The following is an 18,961-nucleotide window of genomic DNA, read 5'->3' as shown; positions in this document are numbered from 1 at the left end:
CTACGGCTCCCAAAACTTCACCCCCTACGGATACTGTACGGACCGATGAGAGGTCTCCTACGTACGGCTTACGTACGTCGTATCACCGTACAGTACCTCACCGTACTACTGTACGATGGGAACGCTGTGGCGACTCGTCAACAGAACTTTTTCAGCTCTCACCTACGCACGATGTCTTTACAGCCTCAACCTTTAGCAAAGACTACACTTACTTCTCTAAATCACCAACTTACCCCGCCGGTGTCGGTCTAGGTACCCCTATTCCCACGCAATCAGCTTCCTCGTCGCAGTTTTCTCACTCTCCCTTCCGTCCTGGCCCGGTTTCCTTGCATCTTGACGATGCGCTTGAGTTTGGTATCTTCACGCATCTTTCCGAGGGTGGCGGCTCCTTCCATCCAAGCAAGCAACCCGGAAGGAAGAAGAAGGATTGGCAGGATCGCTTCGAGATTGAGAGTTTGGAGGTTTGGGGCTGTGGTGGGGACGAGGTTGCAGAACAACAAAGGAAAGAGTGGGCGTGGCAAGAGCGCGAGGCGGAGGCTAGACGGAGGATCAATCTTGGGACTGGAGACGCAGAAATGGACCGAGAGTTGTTGAAGATGGCGGGTATCATCTCTGGTGACAGGAGTGGAGGCAGTATGGGATAAGTGGCCATAATGGTATCAATCACGATGTAATGACATACATAACTTCGATGTCTTGAGTAGATTCCATTTGCTGCAGTAGCTGAGTGTTTGTTCCAAATTGCTGTTGTACCCGTCTAAACGCCTGTAATGCCTTTGTATGCATACATATGATACAGCTCCTCCTCCTTTCGGGTTGTCGCTCTCCATCAACCCATCACTCAAGATATTCCCAAATTCCTCTCCTAGCCTCACAAGTATCCACAAACGTATCTATCCTTGCCTACGCGGTGTTAGCATACTCCAATCGTCACTCCCCCACCGTGTCCACCCCGGACCAAACTCACCTCTGCTTATGCTTAGGATTCTTCGAACAGATGATGTACACATATCGCCCCTTCTTCCTCCTTACGCTCTTACATCCATCACACAGCTTCTTGACCGAACTCCGCACCTTCATGCCGCGCGTTTGTATCCGTCCACCCATGCTCAAGCCATTGAAGCCGGAGACGAGGTCCCGGATTCCATAGTTCGATTGTTGTGAGGCTTGCGCGCGGAAGGTGGAGAGGGTGGGTCGTACGCAGGAGCATGTTGGTGTGTGGATGTGTTGCGTGCGGGTGCGGAGGGTGGTGCGGAGGGTTTGGGTTGAGCATGGACGTCGAAACGCGGTAGTGAGGGCGCGGGACAGCATGACGGCGACTCGAGAATTCAACAATCGCCGCGGTCGGCCGAAGAGGGTGTGCGATGGAGGCGGTTGTGCGTTCTGGCGTGGGTATGATACCAGTGGAGCGTTGATGGTGTCGCCGCGGAAAATGTATGCCAAGGTGCTAGCGCCCTGGAGCATATCGCGCTTCCTCGATGCATGTCTCTACAACATTACAATCTTGCATTCTTTTTGTCAACATCTGCATGTGCTACGAATTGCAACTACCTGTCACCATGAATACTTCGCATCGCCGAACCCTATTGCAGCATTCGTCCGTCCGCTACCTATCAGGATCCGCGCCCAAATTGAAACCCAGGACCTTCATAACCCTCCATGCCACCAAGACCATTGAAACGACCTCCTCGTGCATGAGGCGGCATCTGCGATTCATATCCGGCCCTGCCGCTGTTTGTATCCTTCTGGCTATGCGAATGCGCTATCTGTGGAGCGTACGTTGCACCGTATCCTTGGAGAGTTACCTGTAGTTGTGGTAGTATTGTTGCGAAATCCACTTCACGTTGTCGCACAAGTGGCAAGGTGAATCGTTGTGTGGGATACTGGCTTTTAGTACGCCTATCGCCAACTGCCCAACGCTCGACTGTACGCAGAATCGCGTCTGCATGCTTGTGAAAATGAATGTTTACAACATCTTTCCAGAAATCGAGTGGATCACGGGCCCAATCCAGTATTGCGTACTTTGTTGTCAAGCTATTAATCATGTTGATGCCGAAAAGGTCTTGATAACCTGCCTTTGGGACATCCGCTGGGATGTGGTCGAGAGGACTAGCGCCGAAGATCATTGCTTGGATACTGATTAGGACTTGAAGGATAGTCGACTCGCCTGGACGCCATTTCTCGCCTGGACGCCATTTCTCGCCTGGCAGATGTCCAATATGAGTACCAAGAAGAGAAAGACACACTACAACGAAATCAACACATGATCGAAACCAGGAATCGCAGCAGGCTTACCTACTCCATCCATGTGGAGATAGGGATTGAACCAGACTTCGGCACCTTGCGCACCGCGAAAGAACATTCGTGGTGGTTTATACGGGAACTCGGCTGTACACCAGAGATCAAACTCAAAAAGCCCGTTCTCATATGGCGTGCCTTCGGGACCTGCAATAAGAATCCTACAAGAATCAATCACCAGCTCAGACGGCAACAAGTTTTCAAACCACTTACTTTATCACATCAAGTCTGGACATGCCGTGTTTGACATATATGCCAGAAGACAGCCCTGTCTTCAGTGTCGTTATCTCGGTAATGAGTCGTTTGATACGACCCCTTGGTGATTGAATGAACATCTGTGCTTCCCTCGCAAAATGGAAAATGGGCCAGATCTGGTCGTCCGGTACTTCAATAATGCCATGATCAATTGGTCCTGCGTGGCCGTCTCCAATCTGGAGGTACTGGGAAAGGTCAGAGATCTCACGGCAGAGCCATAACAGGTCCGTACTCTGCTCATCCTGAAACTCGTGCCGTGACCTCTGGGCACCACTCAGCATGACCTGGCTTTGAATGTTCAGATTACGAAGATTGTTGGCGAGTGCAGAGACCTTTTCCCCGGACACGTTTCCTGGGAGACCTTGGAAAGACAGCGTTAGGAGATTGATAGTGTCCGGCAACACAACGCGCTCATTGAACATGACAGCCTTTTTCGATAGTTCATGAACTCCGACGTTGCGGAGAAAACCAAAGAACGCCATGTAGAGGTTCTTTCTCTTGGTCACATTGTCTAAGCTGTCGTTTCTGAGTAGCTCCGCGGCCTTATCGAGGACCTTGCTGTTAACCAACATCGACAAGACGGCCTTGGGTGGGTCTACATCGAAGCGCGTGGTGTTTGGGTTGTTCTGATCGGGACTGGGATATAATACTGCGAGGAAGGCGAACAGATTCTCGTAAAACCTGTCTTTTTGCCTTTCCGCGTCCAAAGCTCGGTGTCTATCTTGGCCAGCAAATTCCCTACTACTACGCTTTTCTGTCGTGCTCATGTGACCTCGGGCGAATCCTGTACCCTTGTCGACAGTTCTGTTAATATTGGTCTTCGTTATTGCATCGCTCCTCTTGGCCTGGCAGTATTCTCGATCGAATCCACAAAGCATCATCCAAATGGTGAAAAGTCGCCCACGGCTGCAGCAACACACTATCTTGGTGCCATTGACTGGTATTTCCAGTGCCTTGTACTTGTTGAAGCAGGCGATGCAACAGGCTCTCGAGCACTTGCTGCACTTGACCTGCGAACTGATCGTTGCTGTGACCGTCAATCTCTAACACCTGGTTATGGAGGCCTTCGAGATTACCTTGTCCACTGAGCCAGCTCCGGAATAGTGTTTTAATGCCACCGCTGTCGTGTATAAATTTGGCATTGCACTTTTGGCATTTTCTGTCAAAGACATAGTCGGCAAAATCACTATAGGTGTTAAACTCGATTGCGTTAGCATTTGTAGGTACGTTGCACACTGGTGCTGTTTGCCGTCAACTTTTGTCGTTTTCTCGGTACATGATCGTTACTAACCTGAATTTTGGCAGCTCATTTTTTCGTTTCGTGAGGCACGTATATGTAAGTGTACCGATCAATGGGACAAGTGCAGAAGGAGTATTTGAGCTCCAAATGACGAAGCTGGCAGAAGGTATATGTGTTAGCTACATGGAAGAGCACTGCGCTTCACTTTCCAAATGTCACAATACCGGAAGGTGTATATCATCTCTGCCTGCACTCCCTATCAATCCTTCTGTATAAATAGCTTTCCAATTCAAGTGTTCAACATGCAACGATGAGGCAGTCAACGAGATTTTATCTAGTGACAGGATCTCTTCACACCATCCCCTTCCTTCGTCTCTCCAGATCCATCGAACTCCTCGTGACTCCGGCGACGAGGAGATACTTGGGTCTCCGGTCCGGCCAGCGACACCACTCTCATCTCCTCCGCTCTGCCACTGACAACCATTGGCATATCGATGTTTGCTGCTGACTGTTTAGAAGGCTCCACCGCTTCGGGAGTTATCTCTCGCATTGCTTGTTCCACGTCTTCGTCTTCAAACTCATGTGACGTAGCGTCGCCCCTCGTCTCGTCTGTTTCCCTTGCTTCTGTTTGCTTCTGCCAACTAAACAAGAACACTGGTCGCTGAATACTCAACCTCGTGATCTGACCGGGTAATCTCTTCTGGCTCAGGATCTCCTTGCCTGTGTGTATGAGGTCGTCTTTTTCGTCATCGGAGTCGCTTTCGTCACTCCAGTCATCCTCCATCCCCTCTACCTCTTCCCCAAAGACTATGTTCATGCCATCATCTGTCAAGTCCTTTCCGCGTATTTGAAGCATTTCGTTAGCATAATTGTTCCACTTCTTTCTATGTTCTTCCGCTTCTTCGTCTTCATCTTGTGTGCCACCGAGACGATCGTAGTTGCAATCGCTCATGAAGCTTGTGTCGACCCATACGCTACCTGGTGGACTGGCGTGTTCACCCGGTGTATACGAAGGAGAGGATCGCTGGTAGTATGTTGATCGTCGTGATGAAGGTGGCGGAAGGTCGTCGGGAAAGTATACTCCAAACATAGGAGGAGAATGTAGATGAAGCTGGGACAGAGTTTGAGGTGGGGAGCATGGTGTTATCGATGATGGTGGTAGAGCGTAGATGCTCGAATCTGAGGAGGCTGATGGGGAGTATTGTGTAAGGGTCGATTTGTTGGGGGGAGATAAGATTATATTCGCTCCGTTGGTACCATTCTCATTCTGTTTGTCTGACTCTAACCCATCAGAGACCCCATCCAGGTACCACGATGTTTCTTGTTCCGGCTTGGGCGAACTAGGTGGAGAACGCGGGGTCTCGTTTTCCTTATCCCCAGTAGCAGAGGTTCCTTGCGACTCGCCTCCGACGCAACACCTTTTTGAGCGCCTCTTTGGTACAAAGAACTCGCTCCATCCTTCCGCAAGGAATGGGGTTAGTATCGCGAGATCCAGCGCTTTCATGCAGCTACTAGATCCCATCACTGACGCTGGAATTGCCAAGCCGGTTTGCAGAGAGTCTTCCTCCCATGATACCTCTTCTTTTGCGTACCGCTCGTACACGTCCACCAGACTAGCCCATCGAACTTTCTCAACATGCCAAATTCGCTTAGCTGCATGGTAAATATGAGACAATTCTGGGTCTCCGGAGCTATAAGGCTTCAAGGGTCCACCGACAAGGCGCCAGACATGTGCAATCCGATCAAGGGAGGCGATACACTGAGTAATGAGGCACCCCGGGCAGACATCGCCCATCCAAGGGTTGCCGGGATGGACAGGGTGCTTACAGAAGCGTGTGGTAAGTAGATCTAGGGATTCCTCTTCCATTTCCCCCTTGTCTTCGCCGTCTTCGACAGTCGAACAATCTCCTACATCTTGCATGTAAAGCTGTTCCTTGACCTGTTTCGTATTCATGAAGGTCTTGAATGTATGCGCACTGGGTATTCCTCCCACTTCCTGGTTTCGCACCGCTTGTACTGTTCTTTTCCATACTGCTTTTGACGGGTAAAGCGTTGCTTGGTTGGGATTCTCGATACTGGTTTGCCAATTGATGTAAAGTGAGTAAAGTTTCGGTCCAAAGATTCCAAGGGCAGCTCTGTCGGAGGTGAGGGATCGGCTCGGAGCGGCGGTGCAGTGAAGAGAGTGAGTAGCGGTCGGAGTTGAGGACATAATGATATTACGTGTATATTCCAGATGCGTGGTGGGTGAGCGGACAGAGCAGCCACGTAAGAAGAGTCCTTCCGTGAGGCGCGATTGATCGCGATTTGGGTAATAGCTCAGTCAATAGTTCTTTCACTCGATCTTGAATCGTGCCTGTTAACTCTCACCTCGTACCTTCTTCTGGGTTTTATTTTCTTTGATGACTTGGTCTGCCCTAACAGAGTTGAGTCCAGGAAACACTCCGCACATTTAACACTGTCATATCTTTGTTTCGCGACAAACCGACGTGATGAATCACTCATATTCACCGCAATACCAAAGACATGGAAACAAGAAGGCTCTCTCAAATGAGACATCGCAACCGTATCAAAATCCCAAGCAATATGCCAGAATAGTTTGTGGCAAATAACATGAACATAACACTCCGTGGATGTACGAGCGCTTGGTTGTGAAGTCTGGATAGAAAGGAATAATGCTTTGAACTCCTCTGTTCGAGGGAATCGTGAAAACCCCAGATTATTGATACTGGAAGGAAACGCCCCTGGTGTGGAGTCGGCGCTGAACGAAAGAGAAAGCATGATTAAGGCTCATGGTAGCGAAGATAGTGGGGCCAAAGCTCGCAAAAGAATAATGCCCAGCCGCTGATAGTCCCAGACGATAGTAGCTTGATTCGGTGTTGAATCCTGTAGATTGCTCCAGAAGTCACAGACAGATACGACTGGAGTTGTGTCAGTAATGGCAGTCGTGAAGATAGCATTGGTTGCGAAGGATTTGCGTATAGATAGATGTAGTCGGGTTATCTAGATCAGTGGTCGCGTGTTAGTGACCGTGCCGCAGGGTATTCGAATCAAGACCTGCATAATGTAATGTAGCTCGCATGCAAGCTATCTATGCCGACCAAATCTAAAACGGACAATGCCCAATGCCAGCAATCAATGGTTTCAAGAGAACTGCTCGATGCAGTAACCCACGATGAGATGGAGGAGGACCCAGAACCCGACGGTGAGGTTTTTGTGGATATATGTTGTGCGTCGCTTCCGTGTAATGCTAGGGCCCGTTCCAAGGTCCATGTATCCATGGATTTTACCATTGTCTATTCTAGGACTAGCGGGTGGCTCCAGTGGCTGGGGTGGCGGCCGGGGATGGCATGCTGTTGGCTGACAATGCAAAGTTATGCTGTGAGACGAGTGCCCTGTCGTCGTGGTATGCGAGCCAAGTCTAAAGCTTGCAGAAGATGAAGTTGCTTGTGGAAGGAAGGCCGGGTTGATGATTGTGATGGAATAGGCCGGGCCAGCCAGTCAGGACGGTTCGGGGGAAGCCGCTGGGCTTGCTTGACGCAACACAACGGCTGCAGTCCACCAGCGCTCGTTGATAGCCAAGGCAGATGAGTTCGACAGCTGCTCTACGAACAACACTGACCTAGATCATGTGGGTACCAATGCTATGTCAATCTCAGCCTGAGATCATCTCATAAATAAGCTTGCAGGCGGCGCATGTCTGGTCCACTTGCATGCTCTACGAACGCGTGAACGGCTCCACCGCGAAATTAGAGAGCAGCACAAAGACAACGCACTGATAATCTCATATCTCATCTACCAATGTCAATTCCATCTTGAAGATCTACCAAGAACACAGTCGGTGCAAGGTAATCGAACAGACAGGCGAATGACTAAGCGATGGTACCGAGATGGCCGATGCTCGGACTTGAAGATGCAGGCTGCCCTACCCATCCCGTCAAGAGCGACCTCCTCCCAACTGTCCCATATCGCTAGATCGCACGATCCCTGGATAGCTCAACAGCGATTTCGGCGCATTCAAGAATGTGATATATGCTATTGCCGAAATAAAGCGACTGTTATGCCCAGCTAACTCCGCAACTAACCTAGGCTGCAGCTACGACTGGACATATACGAACACGCCTGCCCTCAGTTGCTGGTCCTATCCATTGCATACTCATTAGATCGGCAACCAACCCTCGCAACGGTTATTCCAATTTCCGATAATGTCCGGACCATACCTCCACGGCCATCATGCCTCCGTCCTCCGTTCTCATAGCTGGCGTACAGTCGAGAACTCCTGTCCTCACCTCCTCCCTTACCTCAACAACCCTTCGCTCAAGATCCTCGATGTAGGCTGCGGGCCAGGCACCATCAGCGTTGATCTTGCTACCCGCGTCCCACAAGGCTTCGTCTATGCCATCGATCCCTCTGCAGAAGTGATCGAAAAGGCACAAAAACACGCAGAAGAAAGGGGCGTCACAAACATACGATTTGAGGCTGGAGATATCTTTGAATGGGACAAACTTGACGGCGTAGAGGAAGGAGGCTTCGATGTCGTGCACGCACATCAAGTGCTGCAACACCTACAAGATCCGCTGGGTGCGATGAAGGAGATGAAGCGGTTGACCAAGTCAGGCGGCGTCGTTGCAGTTCGAGATTGCAACTACAGCGCTATGGACTGGTACCCAGAGCATCCAGGCATGCAGAAGTGGAAAGATCTATACATCAAGATCGCATTTGGATTGAAGGCACATCCCAATATGGGCAAGTATCTGCATGCGATAGCCATGCAAGCAGGGTTTCCAAGAGGCGATATCGAGGCTAGCGTAGCGGCCTGGACGTTCAGCACGCCGGAAGAGAGGGAGTTCTGGTGCGGACTCTGGGCCGATAGGACTGTTAAGAGTGACTATAAACAAAGGGCTCTAGACAGCGGATACGCGACCGAGCAGGATCTGGAAGAAATTGCAGCGACGTGGAGAGAGATGGAGAAAAAGGAAGACGGATGGTTCGCCGTTATCAACGGACAGATCATATGCCACGTTAGGTAGGGTTTATAGGTAATCAGGCACCTGTATTGTCCTTCCTCTCGGTCATTCTTTTCGCCTCGCGCCTCGTACCTTCCTATCAGACAAGATCCTTAGTACTTGGCCCCGCACGTCTACGTTACACTCATCCCACGCTTTTCACGTACCTCCAATCGCAAGACCCACCGCACTTACCGCGTACCAGTCATCTGACGGCTTATGCACTAGCTGCTTAGGCCTATCGTAGCTGCCTGTAGCTACCTGAGCTCTCTATATCAACCCCACTTTACCCCTCCAACTTCGAACAGCTATCAGCGCATTTCACGATACTACCAACATTGCATTCTCCTACGATACTAAACAAAACCGATATTTAAAAACCAATATGCAGTCCACAACCGTCCTTGTCAACTTCCACGGCGACTGCCCAAAGTGCGGCGCCGGCATCAGTGGCGACGCCAAGACCTGTGGATCTTGCGGCAGCGTAAGACGCTTGAAGGAGTCTTTACGACTAGAATATCGCTAATCACCATCGCAGTCTTGCCCAGTCTAGATTGATGATGCTTTTGAGTGGGTCGGCATAGTTTGTGAGGCTGGATACAGGGGATACCCAAAGGCTGGACATGCACGGCGTTGATATGGGAGGCGATGCTGTTTCAGATTACGAGAAGAGGAGCTTGGACAGCAGTTGGCATGCCTAGTGAGTGATCGAATGAAGCCGTTCATCGTGGTATATCTGTTTCTCATTTCTCCTGACTGAATCTTGTTATATGTGCTATACCTGTTTCCTGTACACCCCTCTGGGAGGCTTAGCAGATATGTCTAGTGGAAAAGACGTCGCACAATCACACCATGGATGAACGCATCTCAGGTATGCACACATCAGTCAAATTGTTCCGTGCGATAACTTCCTTTGTGGTACTGATGACTTGCCATGTATAGTACGCCTTGACATGTCAAGACAGACGTGCTCTGACTGGAACCGATACCATGGGTATCGCGCTGTCTATGGCGATAGGCTCGTACGGATTATGTACTCTCTCAATCGTCCACCCACCAACTCTCCACCCTCTCTCCGTTCTCAGATAAATTAATGTCCAAACGGCCAGTATTACCGGGACATTCGAAAGCATGACGGCAGTGTTACATGAATAAAGGACACACCGACTCCATGTATCTAAAGAGCCAACTGTGAGCATGTACGAGAAATAGCACCCTTCAAGGTTCAGGATTTCCGGATGATATCCCCCACAGACAACCTCACTGAAGTATGGAGGAATTGAACTACACGAGTACCCTTGTAGTTCAGACGCCATCATCTAGAGCCAAGGAGTCAATAAAGTGGTCTCGAGACGCCTATGGTGCAAGGTCGTCGCATTGAAGAGATGTAAACTTACAGTACCAACAGCCATATTGAGCGACAAAACGCCGCCATCGATGGTGTTTCTGACCCAGGGATGCAAAGAAGTACGGAAGATAGACGTTGAGAGCGCAGCGATCAAGGTTGCTAGGCTCACTCCAGCCGAAAACCCTAGAATAAGTGGAAGAGGGCCGAATTTGTTTCCAGTGATTAAGAGCATGGTAATGATGAAGACAGTGGCACTGAAGATGGCTTGAAATCCACGTGCGATAAGCACGGGAACCGAGGGAGAGATGCGCATCTCGTTGGATAGGTGATTTTCAGCGCAAGGGTTTCAAACATAAAGGTAGATCGACAAGTGAGGCATTGGAGAGAAAGGAAATCAGTCTCGCTTGAAACTGTCTGTCAGAAGGGTGCGCTTTGCACAGCCGGGAGTTAGTTCTCCATTCTTTGCTCCCAAGATTGTGACGCCGCCCACGAAAGCGGAGAACCCCAAACTGGCTGGGAGGCTACCCCAGTGGTGACCGCGTATCAAAGAGACGGAGATCCCGAGTACAACAACACCAAAAAGAGCTTGGAAGCCGCGAACGACGAAGTTGAGAATTGGGTTTGCGATAGCCATGTTGCTTTGCGCGTACAATGAGGTGTGTGCGTGTGTTTGTGTTGATGTATATCCAGTCAGCACGACAACAGTGGTATCAATGTGATTGCGACAAAAAAAACTTTTTCGTCGCGTGTGAGTTGAGCTGAGAGTGGAACGTGAAAAAAAGGTAGGCGAAATGGGTATCACCTCGCTATTTACGCTTGTGCCCCTGTCCGTACATGCACAGCATATACCTATTGGCTTTCCTCGCCTGTGTCACCTTCATGTCTGGCAGAAGCAGTTTCATGTTGCCGTGCGGCGTCCAAGGCAGACACATCGTTGGTACCGCCTTGTATCCATCCTGATATACTGGCTTTTCGGGGCTAATCCTATTATCGTGAAGGGATCTGCAAATACGGTATGGTTGCCTGGATCAATTTTCAGGGTTCTGCCAGCTTTGGAAGAGTAGATAGCCATGAGGCTAGACTTGCATCGTGCCTCTTTTCACCGGTAAAATCTAGGGGCACATCTGTGACTCATAGTAGAGGCTCCAATTGAAGCAATGTGCTGCTATTGTACATACCATTGCTACGATGGCATCATCCTAAGGGGGTGTAGAGCTTCAGACCGCACCGTCCCTATTTTTATCACACCTCGCACAGCAAAACAAGTCGTCACCGTCTCGAAGCGACGCAGTATATTGACGGTCACCAACGGAGGCTGCAATTGTCAATGCGCAAGGCGTCCAGGAATTGGGGGCCAGAACTTCTCACCGCTCAAAATTATACCTGCCTGGAAGTATATCGTGCAAGGTGACAGCTCAAGTGAGGCAAGGTGCATGTAAGGCCTCACCTGTTATCCGGATCTTTGAGTTCGTTGATAAAGTGTCCAAGGTATGCGCAAAGATGTGCTCGTCACAGTACCCCTGTCTGGGGCTGTGCTAGTCTCATCCAATAAGAACGCACCAGCCTTTGGCTTAGCCTCCGAGGTAGCAGTTGCCGTCTTTCCTTAATGTTCCCAACCTATTTCCATGCTAAATCATTGCATATTAGTTGCTATTTTCATAGCTCAACGGCGGTGGCAAGTATCTTGGACAAGCCAGCCAGGAAAACGTCTCGTACCAGAAGTTGAACGTCCATTGCAGAAGTGATAGACGAGTCGCGAGTTGCTGTGGTTGAACAAAACTAAATAATGACGGAGCAAGTAGTATACCCTTGTAGAGTATGGAGGTGCCCGAGCAATTTGACGATAGAGAGTAGGGTTGCTATAGCACCCTGGTATCACCCAAGACTAGAAAGCCCTGTTGGTCCCTAGGGGATATTGCACAAGCAGTGGTGGTAATTCATGAAATTATTAACTATAGTGGGAAGAGACCGAGCTCACTTGTTGAGTCTCGCAGCCCTCTCGGGGTCTCTCCACCAAGCACACTGCTCCATCCTGATAGCTGTGCCCTCGTCCTCCATCATGGCGCCACCCATAGTCGGGGGATTGACCACTAGTTGCCTGCTTCCAGTTCCCTCGTACTGCTCCCAGGTTGCGCTGCCCGGCAAGGCATAAGTGTTCGGATCTCCACTGACAATAAAACTCGCCCAGTAAGCGCTGTACATATCCGCGATCACTGGGTATTGTGTGTTTGCTTGACCGTTAAAGTACGAGGAATCGCTAGCGTGCGGCACGCCCAGGTATGTGGGCGCCCAATTTGGTGTGTTCCAGCGCGCTTTGTAGACTGGGGCAGAGGTTGAGGAAAGAACGGAAGCTGTGTCTTGAACTGGGCATATATAAGAGTAGTCTCCGTAGGCCTCCGATACTCGCTCGAACTGGTCCGAGACGTAGCCCAGTGTGCCAGCCTCTGGCTTTACATCAGGGTAAAGGGTCTCAAGATCGGAAAGATCTTCAGCTGTTAGACCTGGAACGAGAGTCTTCCAGAAGTTGAGATAATCGGTGTTGGTACGTAGATCTTGTGGCGCGAAGGCTTTACCTTCGTCGGTTGTGGAGGAAATCAACATGGGAATGTTGAAAAAGGTGCCGTCTTCGCCGGAGGTTGAACCGCGCTTCTCAAGGAGGGGGCCAGGAGAGACAGGTTGCCAGGGCCAAGTGATATTGTAGTTGTGGGCGTTATACAGCGAAGAGGACATGAACTGGATGTCATCGGCTTCGGCGGCGCGGAGGCACTCCAGGGCAGCAGAGCTGGGTGACAAAGGACAATTCAGATAATCCATAATGTCTGAGACTTGGCGTTGGTAGATAGGGTAGTCAACACCTGGGAAGGCACGCGCAGTTGGCGAACCAGAAGACATGATAACCTTGCTGAACAAAGGCTTTCCGGCATCCTCGTTGTAGTCGTGGAACAGGTGGATGCCAACCGAATGACCACCAGCACTTTGACCACCGAGGGTGATCTGGTCTTTGTCGCCTCCAAAATCGCCGATATACTTTTGCAAGAACTCCAGAGCCATTTTCTGGTCGCGGATACCCAGGTTCAGAAGGCCCTCTTCTTCCATAAACTTGCCTGGCAAGCTGCCCAGCGCACCAAGTCGATACTGAACAGTAACAACCATGAGGGGTTCTGTGCTCTTCTCCACAAACAGCGCTCCGTCAAAACTACGGTGAGAGCCCGATACGAACGATCCTCCGTGCAAGTAGACCATGGATGGCAGTTTCTGGTCCATAGGAATACCTGAGGGTCGGTACACGTTGATGGTAAGACAAGCTTCAGACTGTCCGAGCGAGCTGTACATGTTCTGGAAACATGCCGGCCCAGTAGATGTCGCATCCTTGACACCATCAAAAGGTTCAGGCCATGTTACCGGCATGAACCTCCCCTGACCAACTGGTTGCGTGGAATACTCAACGTTCATCCATGCATCCACTGGTCGACTGAAGGTCTCAGTCATCTTCAAGTTCATGAGCATCTGGGTGCCCTGGAACGACCCATAATCCGGTAAGCTGACAAGAAGCGATCCATCTGGCGTCTCATGGTTCGGAGGACTTGGTCGTTGTGGCGTGCCAGGCTGATATGGTCTGGCATAGGTAAAAGCGCCAAAGTACCAGAACAGCAGGACAGTGCTCCCGGAGAAAATCATGATGATGGCTAATCTTCTCTTCAGCCATCGTGAGGAGAAATGGGTTGCTTTCATAGTATTCTGTTGCTCCCGGGCTTCTGCCGATGGCGGCGCAGGGAGTCGGTCCGCCATAGGTACCGGTAGGCGCTACCGGCAACGGAGAGCGGAGTGACTGCGGGGATAAAAAGCGATGTAACTATTCCTACGGATAATCTATCACGCGCTTACTCTTGTTCGCGCTAGTTTGACGTTGTGATGGGGACGATGTTGGTGTTGAAGGTGAGATAGGGCACGTGGCTGGCGAATAATGACGTTGCCGAGACACTACCGAGTCAAGATATCGGTCGTGCAAGGATGTTTGGAGCCTTTCCGTGAACTTGCACGATGAATTACCTCCGAGGCTTGCCCTCATAAAGGATACCTTCCTTCTCCAAGCCGCTTCACGACACGTCCGAGGAAGCAGTTTTTCTCTTTCATCTCCCGCCCAACGGACGTATCCATGAAGGAATGGATTATACCAAGATACTATGTTAGCTCGGTGCTTGGCTGAAGCCAAGTATCGCATTGGTGAAGAAGCTCATCACTCACACCAATCTTGGGTGTGATCGCCGGTATTCAATATTAAGGAAAAAGCGACTTCAGACGATAAACGGATTCTAGATTTTGGTGAGGGGTGATAGTCGGTGGCGTCCGGAGAAGTAGAAGCCATCTGCTGCACCCCGCAAGCTAACGCAGCACAATAAAAGCATAGGCCTCGACCGGTGGATGTTCTGGCACCGAAAAGTAATCAACGCTAGCCAGCGCTGTGCGACTGACACCTTCCTTGTCAAGTACAGAACAAAAATTGGTGTATCGCTAGCGTTGCTGTCTACCCAGGATTAACGTACATATCCACACAACCTCCCATCTGAGCCTACTTTCCCTGCTCTGCCGCCTCCTTCTCCACAGCATCCGCCATATCCGCCAATGTATCGAATTTCCAGTTGTACACTGGATCATCACGGTTCCCCATAACCGCTCCAGGCCTATAGATCCAGGAACTCTTGATTCCCATATCCTTTGCTGGGTGGTGGTCGTGGTATTGAGATTGCGCGGTTTGCAGCACCTCGTGCTTCTCGATACCGAATTGCTCCTTCACTTTTGCCAACATGTACTCAAAGTTTCTCAAGTCAGGCTTGTAGGAACCGATGTCTTGAGCAGTGTAGACCGCGTCGAACTTATATCCCTTGAGCCCATTCGCATTTCCAAGCTTGAACGAATCATGGTCGACGTTCGAGAGCACGACAAGCTTGAAATATTTGGACAGCCTCTCCAATGCAGAGGGTATGTCGGAGAATCCGGGCCAGTGCCCAATACTCGCTCCAAATTCCTTGCTCTCCTCTTCACTGGGCTTCTCCAAACCAAGTTGCTCACACATTTCTGGGAGCACCATAGTAAGTACCTCAGAGTACTTGAGATGGCCGTGTTCTCTCTCAACTCTTGCTTCGATCTTGTGCATGACCTGCATGATGTGCTTGCGATCCATGTTCTCTTGACCAGTCTTCTTGAGATGTGGTTGGAGAGCAATGAGAGCGCCAGCCTCCCAGTCGATCAGCGTACCGTATACGTCGAAGGAGAGGAGTTTGAAGTCTGTAAGTTTGGACATGATGGCGGTTGTTTGCGTATTTTGACAAAAAAGATGTATTTACGGGTTTGGAAAACCTCTTATGTTTGAGCTCTGTGTTGATGAATGGACTGCCAGTGTCTTGCCGATTATTATATGTTGCCTCATGACTGTACAGTTGTCGCTGCCCAGAGGCCTCTTGGAACCCCACTTGGTACTATGACGTTGGCGGGGTATGATAACGCGCCCTACAAAGTACATGCTAGCATTTGCGATGGCCGAGACGTGATAGCTAATTATGGGTCTTGACCTAGACGCTACATACGCTTCACTATGCGATCTGGTATTGCTGTATAGGTGGGCTGTACCTTACAAAGGGGAACATGCATGCAGCTGACGCGCGGGTCGTGCTTATCTCCGCCAAGTAGAGCATATCAAGCCACCTATGGAAGAGTCGAGGGCGAACAATCATGAAGCGCATCTACAAGAATCCGAATTTTATTCGAACAATGTTCATTTGTAATCGGGCCGGCATTTACCCTCGGCCTACGCTGTGTTGACAACATCAGTTCTCATCTCGTACGGCAGACTACCAAGTTTCGACTCCAAGACTTCCTTGGTCAGCCTCCACAGATTTCTTTGCAACTTTTCATCTCTGGCCTGCTTGGACGCTTCTTGGACCTTCTTATCGGGAACAATGTATGAGTTCTGTCAGAAGTCAGCTTGAGATTCTGAACAAGAAGTATGAGAGATCTCTACTTACCTGAATCTGATCCTTTACAATATCAGGTGACGCGGCAGCAAACAGGGCCGGGCGACATCCTTCAGCTACGGGATCCTTCATGAACGGCCTGACCGCTGCGACTCCAACCTTTCCCATGGTACCGTAAGCCTCAACTGCCTGATCTTGCTGGTCCGTTAACACGCCGCCCGGATGTGTCGCATTGATCCACGGTAAGCCACTGCTCTCTGTGACTTGGCCGAATTCGCCAGCCTTGATACGAAAGTACAGCTCACGTAGGAAGAGGATCTGTGCTAGCTTGGTGCGGTTGTAGAGCTTCATTGCGCCAATGTCTTGGTTCATTTCTTGGATCGATTCGAATTTCATGCTCGAGTCAGCGCCCTTGTGCAGATCAGAGGATTGATGTACGATGCGCGAGTCAGGCGTCTTCTGCAGTATAGGCAAGAGCGTGAGCGTAAGATGTGCCTGCGAGAAGACGTTGACCTGCATGTGGCTGTCCAGACCATCACGCGTTTCATTGTATACGCCGACACCCAGCCCAGCATTGCAGACCAAAGCGTCAAGTCTGTCCAGCTCCTTTGCCAGCGACTTGGCTACTTCGTCCACCTGCTTTAGGTCTTCGAGGTTGCATTTGCGCCACTCAACATTACTTATAGCACCCCATTCCTTGAGCGCTTCTTGGGCCTCATCGGCGTGCTCTTCCTTGTTCGACAGGAGGTAAATTTTCGACGGGTTGTGCTGAAGGAGATGTGCGACGATGCCGTATCCAATGCCGGCAGAGCCGCCAGTAACAACGTAGACCTGTGATCGTGGTCAGTAATTTGATCATGTAGATGAGATAGTACCAATTTACCTTCCCGCTGAGGTCGGGGATGTCTGTGTTAGGGTCGAAGGCGCTGCCAATGGCTTTCTTGATTGTGTCCATAATGATGAAGAAGCGTTAGTTGGATAATTAGTCTTTCTCAGTGTCTTTGGTATCCGAAGGGTAGAATTTCATCTTCATTCAGGCGAGAAGTAGGCTCATATCACGTCGCCCGACGCGTCGCGCATCGTGTCGTCATAATGAAATGGGTGGAAGCTCCGCCTCTAATTATGCCTACTATATGTTGCCTAAAGCCCCAAGCATGACATCAGCAACCTACCGAGCTAGCCACGATCATCAGCGAACGCTTACCATGTTTCATACGTGGATGCAGTCTGGGAAGTGTGTTGGTAAGGACGAGCAAGCTCAAGCTTAGTTCAGCGGTATGGACTGAGTGACACGAACACAAGTGTCACAAGGTCTTTCTCACATATCACACCAACACCAGTATCAAAAACATGGCATACATTACCAATGCGCTATGCGGAATGTTTGCCAGGGTGATTAAGGACGCGGTGTTGTGATATCGAGAGAGAACTTTGTGTAAGGAAGAGGAGACGGGAGGTGGACTGCGAGCCTGAAAGGATCCGCGACCCCGCCCCTCACAGGTAGGAACACCAAACCATCGCGTTCTTGCGTACTCTCCGGTCGCTCATCGCATAACTAGCCTTCGCATGTGTCATGCCACCTAAACATACATCTCATATGAGGCATTACATGTAGTTCGCAGGTATCTGGTGGCGAGCCGGGGACCTAACAAATATCCCTTAGGTCTACTACCACGATCTGATTCACGACTGACTATCATGGCTGAAATTATCATCTTTTACAAAACTTAGGACAACACAGTAGAGAATTCTCTGTATTCCCAAATATTCAAGAGGAATTTACGATGTCTGATGCCTATAGGCTGACGCTAAGTCTTGCCTTGTATAGTGTTTGCGTGTATCACTCCCAAGCCGAGCCACCAGCCCATCGTCTGTTCAAGTCTCCGTCGTTGATCCCCTTTCCCGAAACTCCTTCAATACCTCTACCTGTCCTATCCAAAACACCAGCTTCGACGAAGCCGACGCGTTCATCCATACGTACCTTGTATACTGTCACTTCTTTCTCCAGCGGTTTCTCGTTCTCTTCCGTACCTAGGTATGCTCGCTCGTTCGCACTTTTCGGGCACAGGAGTAGTTGGATGCGAATGGCTTAATAATCCACCAAACTCTTGGATAGAAACAGGTCTCATAAAGGCGTACTAGACTGCCCATGTTGATGTACTTTGCAGCGTTGTAACAGTCTGAAATTCCGCAGGTACGTTGGTGAAGAGCATCATAAAGTTCAGCGAGGCTGAATGTAGAGTGCGAATAGAGGCCAACAGCCATTCTCGCGGTATTCGGAGCTATGAGAGTGACCTAGAATCGCGATATCAGCACAAAGTCTGACGCTTCTGGCAGTGCTTATTACCTTTTTCCACTCGATCATACAAGCCAAGAAGTCCATTGCCCTTTTGCTGACTCTCCCCCACACCAACAGACTTGCGAGATCCAGTTCCAGAACAAGTTGTTCCATCGACTCAGCTGGAAGTCTCGATAATGATCCTAGATCAGGTGCGGTAGCGTAGTCTAGTTCGAGAGCACGACGACTGTTATCGAGAGGGCAATGTCGGGCGAGATTGTCGTGTTCAATCACGCTGCAGAAGGTGGCTTTCTCATAAGGAGTGAGGGTTATGGTGTTGTAGGCCGACATAACAGTGTATCCGGAGAAGCTGTTGATCTCAGGAGGAGAGTTTTCTGGAAAGAAGACGGTAACCTATTACGCTGGAGGGATTGAATAAAGCGAGCACGAGGCTTAGGCTCCCCAAGCACATCGCTAGTGAAATGCGCTTGCCAATTGACAGTGAACGAAACCAGGACAGTGAAGACTCATACGGACGTCAGATCAGATCAGGTAGATAACAGATAG

At 50.1% G+C, this 18,961-nt stretch overlaps 9 protein-coding genes across 9 annotated transcripts; 3 read left to right on the top strand and 6 right to left on the bottom strand.

Moving 5' to 3' along the window:
- Positions 1–45: 45 nt before the first annotated feature.
- Positions 46–644, top strand: AA0111_g11475 (hypothetical protein; the record flags this gene model as incomplete). The annotated part of the gene is made up of 2 exons (XM_028645345.1): positions 46–102; positions 156–644. 2 exons carry the CDS (start codon positions 46–48, stop codon positions 642–644), a joined length of 546 nt encoding a protein of 181 aa, XP_028500939.1.
- A 249-nt stretch (positions 645–893) lies between these two features.
- Positions 894–1,311, bottom strand: AA0111_g11474 (hypothetical protein; the record flags this gene model as incomplete). The annotated part of the gene is made up of 2 exons (XM_028645344.1): positions 894–903; positions 968–1,311. 2 exons carry the CDS (start codon positions 1,309–1,311, stop codon positions 894–896), a joined length of 354 nt encoding a protein of 117 aa, XP_028500938.1.
- Positions 1,312–1,613: 302 nt separating this feature from the next.
- On the bottom strand, positions 1,614–3,431 carry AA0111_g11473 (hypothetical protein; the record flags this gene model as incomplete). Its single annotated transcript, XM_028645343.1, has 3 exons — positions 1,614–2,245; positions 2,296–2,459; positions 2,512–3,431. The coding sequence occupies 3 exons, from the start codon at positions 3,429–3,431 to the stop codon at positions 1,614–1,616; spliced, it is 1,716 nt and encodes a 571-aa protein (XP_028500943.1).
- Positions 3,432–4,127: 696 nt separating this feature from the next.
- AA0111_g11472 (hypothetical protein) lies at positions 4,128–6,002 on the bottom strand (the record flags this gene model as incomplete). Its single annotated transcript, XM_028645342.1, has 1 exon — positions 4,128–6,002. The coding sequence occupies one exon, from the start codon at positions 6,000–6,002 to the stop codon at positions 4,128–4,130; it is 1,875 nt and encodes a 624-aa protein (XP_028500942.1).
- A 1,993-nt stretch (positions 6,003–7,995) lies between these two features.
- On the top strand, positions 7,996–8,820 carry AA0111_g11471 (hypothetical protein; the record flags this gene model as incomplete). The annotated part of the gene is made up of 1 exon (XM_028645341.1): positions 7,996–8,820. One exon carries the CDS (start codon positions 7,996–7,998, stop codon positions 8,818–8,820), a length of 825 nt encoding a protein of 274 aa, XP_028500941.1.
- A 361-nt stretch (positions 8,821–9,181) lies between these two features.
- On the top strand, positions 9,182–9,349 carry AA0111_g11470 (hypothetical protein; the record flags this gene model as incomplete). Its single annotated transcript, XM_028645340.1, has 2 exons — positions 9,182–9,280; positions 9,335–9,349. 2 exons carry the CDS (start codon positions 9,182–9,184, stop codon positions 9,347–9,349), a joined length of 114 nt encoding a protein of 37 aa, XP_028500940.1.
- Positions 9,350–12,118: 2,769 nt separating this feature from the next.
- AA0111_g11469 (hypothetical protein) lies at positions 12,119–13,822 on the bottom strand (the record flags this gene model as incomplete). The annotated part of the gene is made up of 1 exon (XM_028645338.1): positions 12,119–13,822. The coding sequence occupies one exon, from the start codon at positions 13,820–13,822 to the stop codon at positions 12,119–12,121; it is 1,704 nt and encodes a 567-aa protein (XP_028500962.1).
- An 892-nt stretch (positions 13,823–14,714) lies between these two features.
- Positions 14,715–15,446, bottom strand: AA0111_g11468 (hypothetical protein; the record flags this gene model as incomplete). The annotated part of the gene is made up of 1 exon (XM_028645337.1): positions 14,715–15,446. The coding sequence occupies one exon, from the start codon at positions 15,444–15,446 to the stop codon at positions 14,715–14,717; it is 732 nt and encodes a 243-aa protein (XP_028500963.1).
- A 504-nt stretch (positions 15,447–15,950) lies between these two features.
- On the bottom strand, positions 15,951–17,071 carry AA0111_g11467 (hypothetical protein; the record flags this gene model as incomplete). The annotated part of the gene is made up of 3 exons (XM_028645336.1): positions 15,951–16,112; positions 16,168–16,947; positions 17,000–17,071. 3 exons carry the CDS (start codon positions 17,069–17,071, stop codon positions 15,951–15,953), a joined length of 1,014 nt encoding a protein of 337 aa, XP_028500967.1.
- Between the last annotated feature and the right edge of the window lie 1,890 nt (positions 17,072–18,961).

This window comes from Alternaria arborescens, assembly GCF_004154835.1.
Source record: "Alternaria arborescens strain FERA 675 chromosome Unknown contig_50, whole genome shotgun sequence".
Lineage (NCBI taxonomy): Eukaryota > Fungi > Ascomycota > Dothideomycetes > Pleosporales > Pleosporaceae > Alternaria > Alternaria arborescens.
Note: the sequence above shows the minus strand (reverse complement) of the source record. Positions and strands in the feature narration are given on the sequence as shown.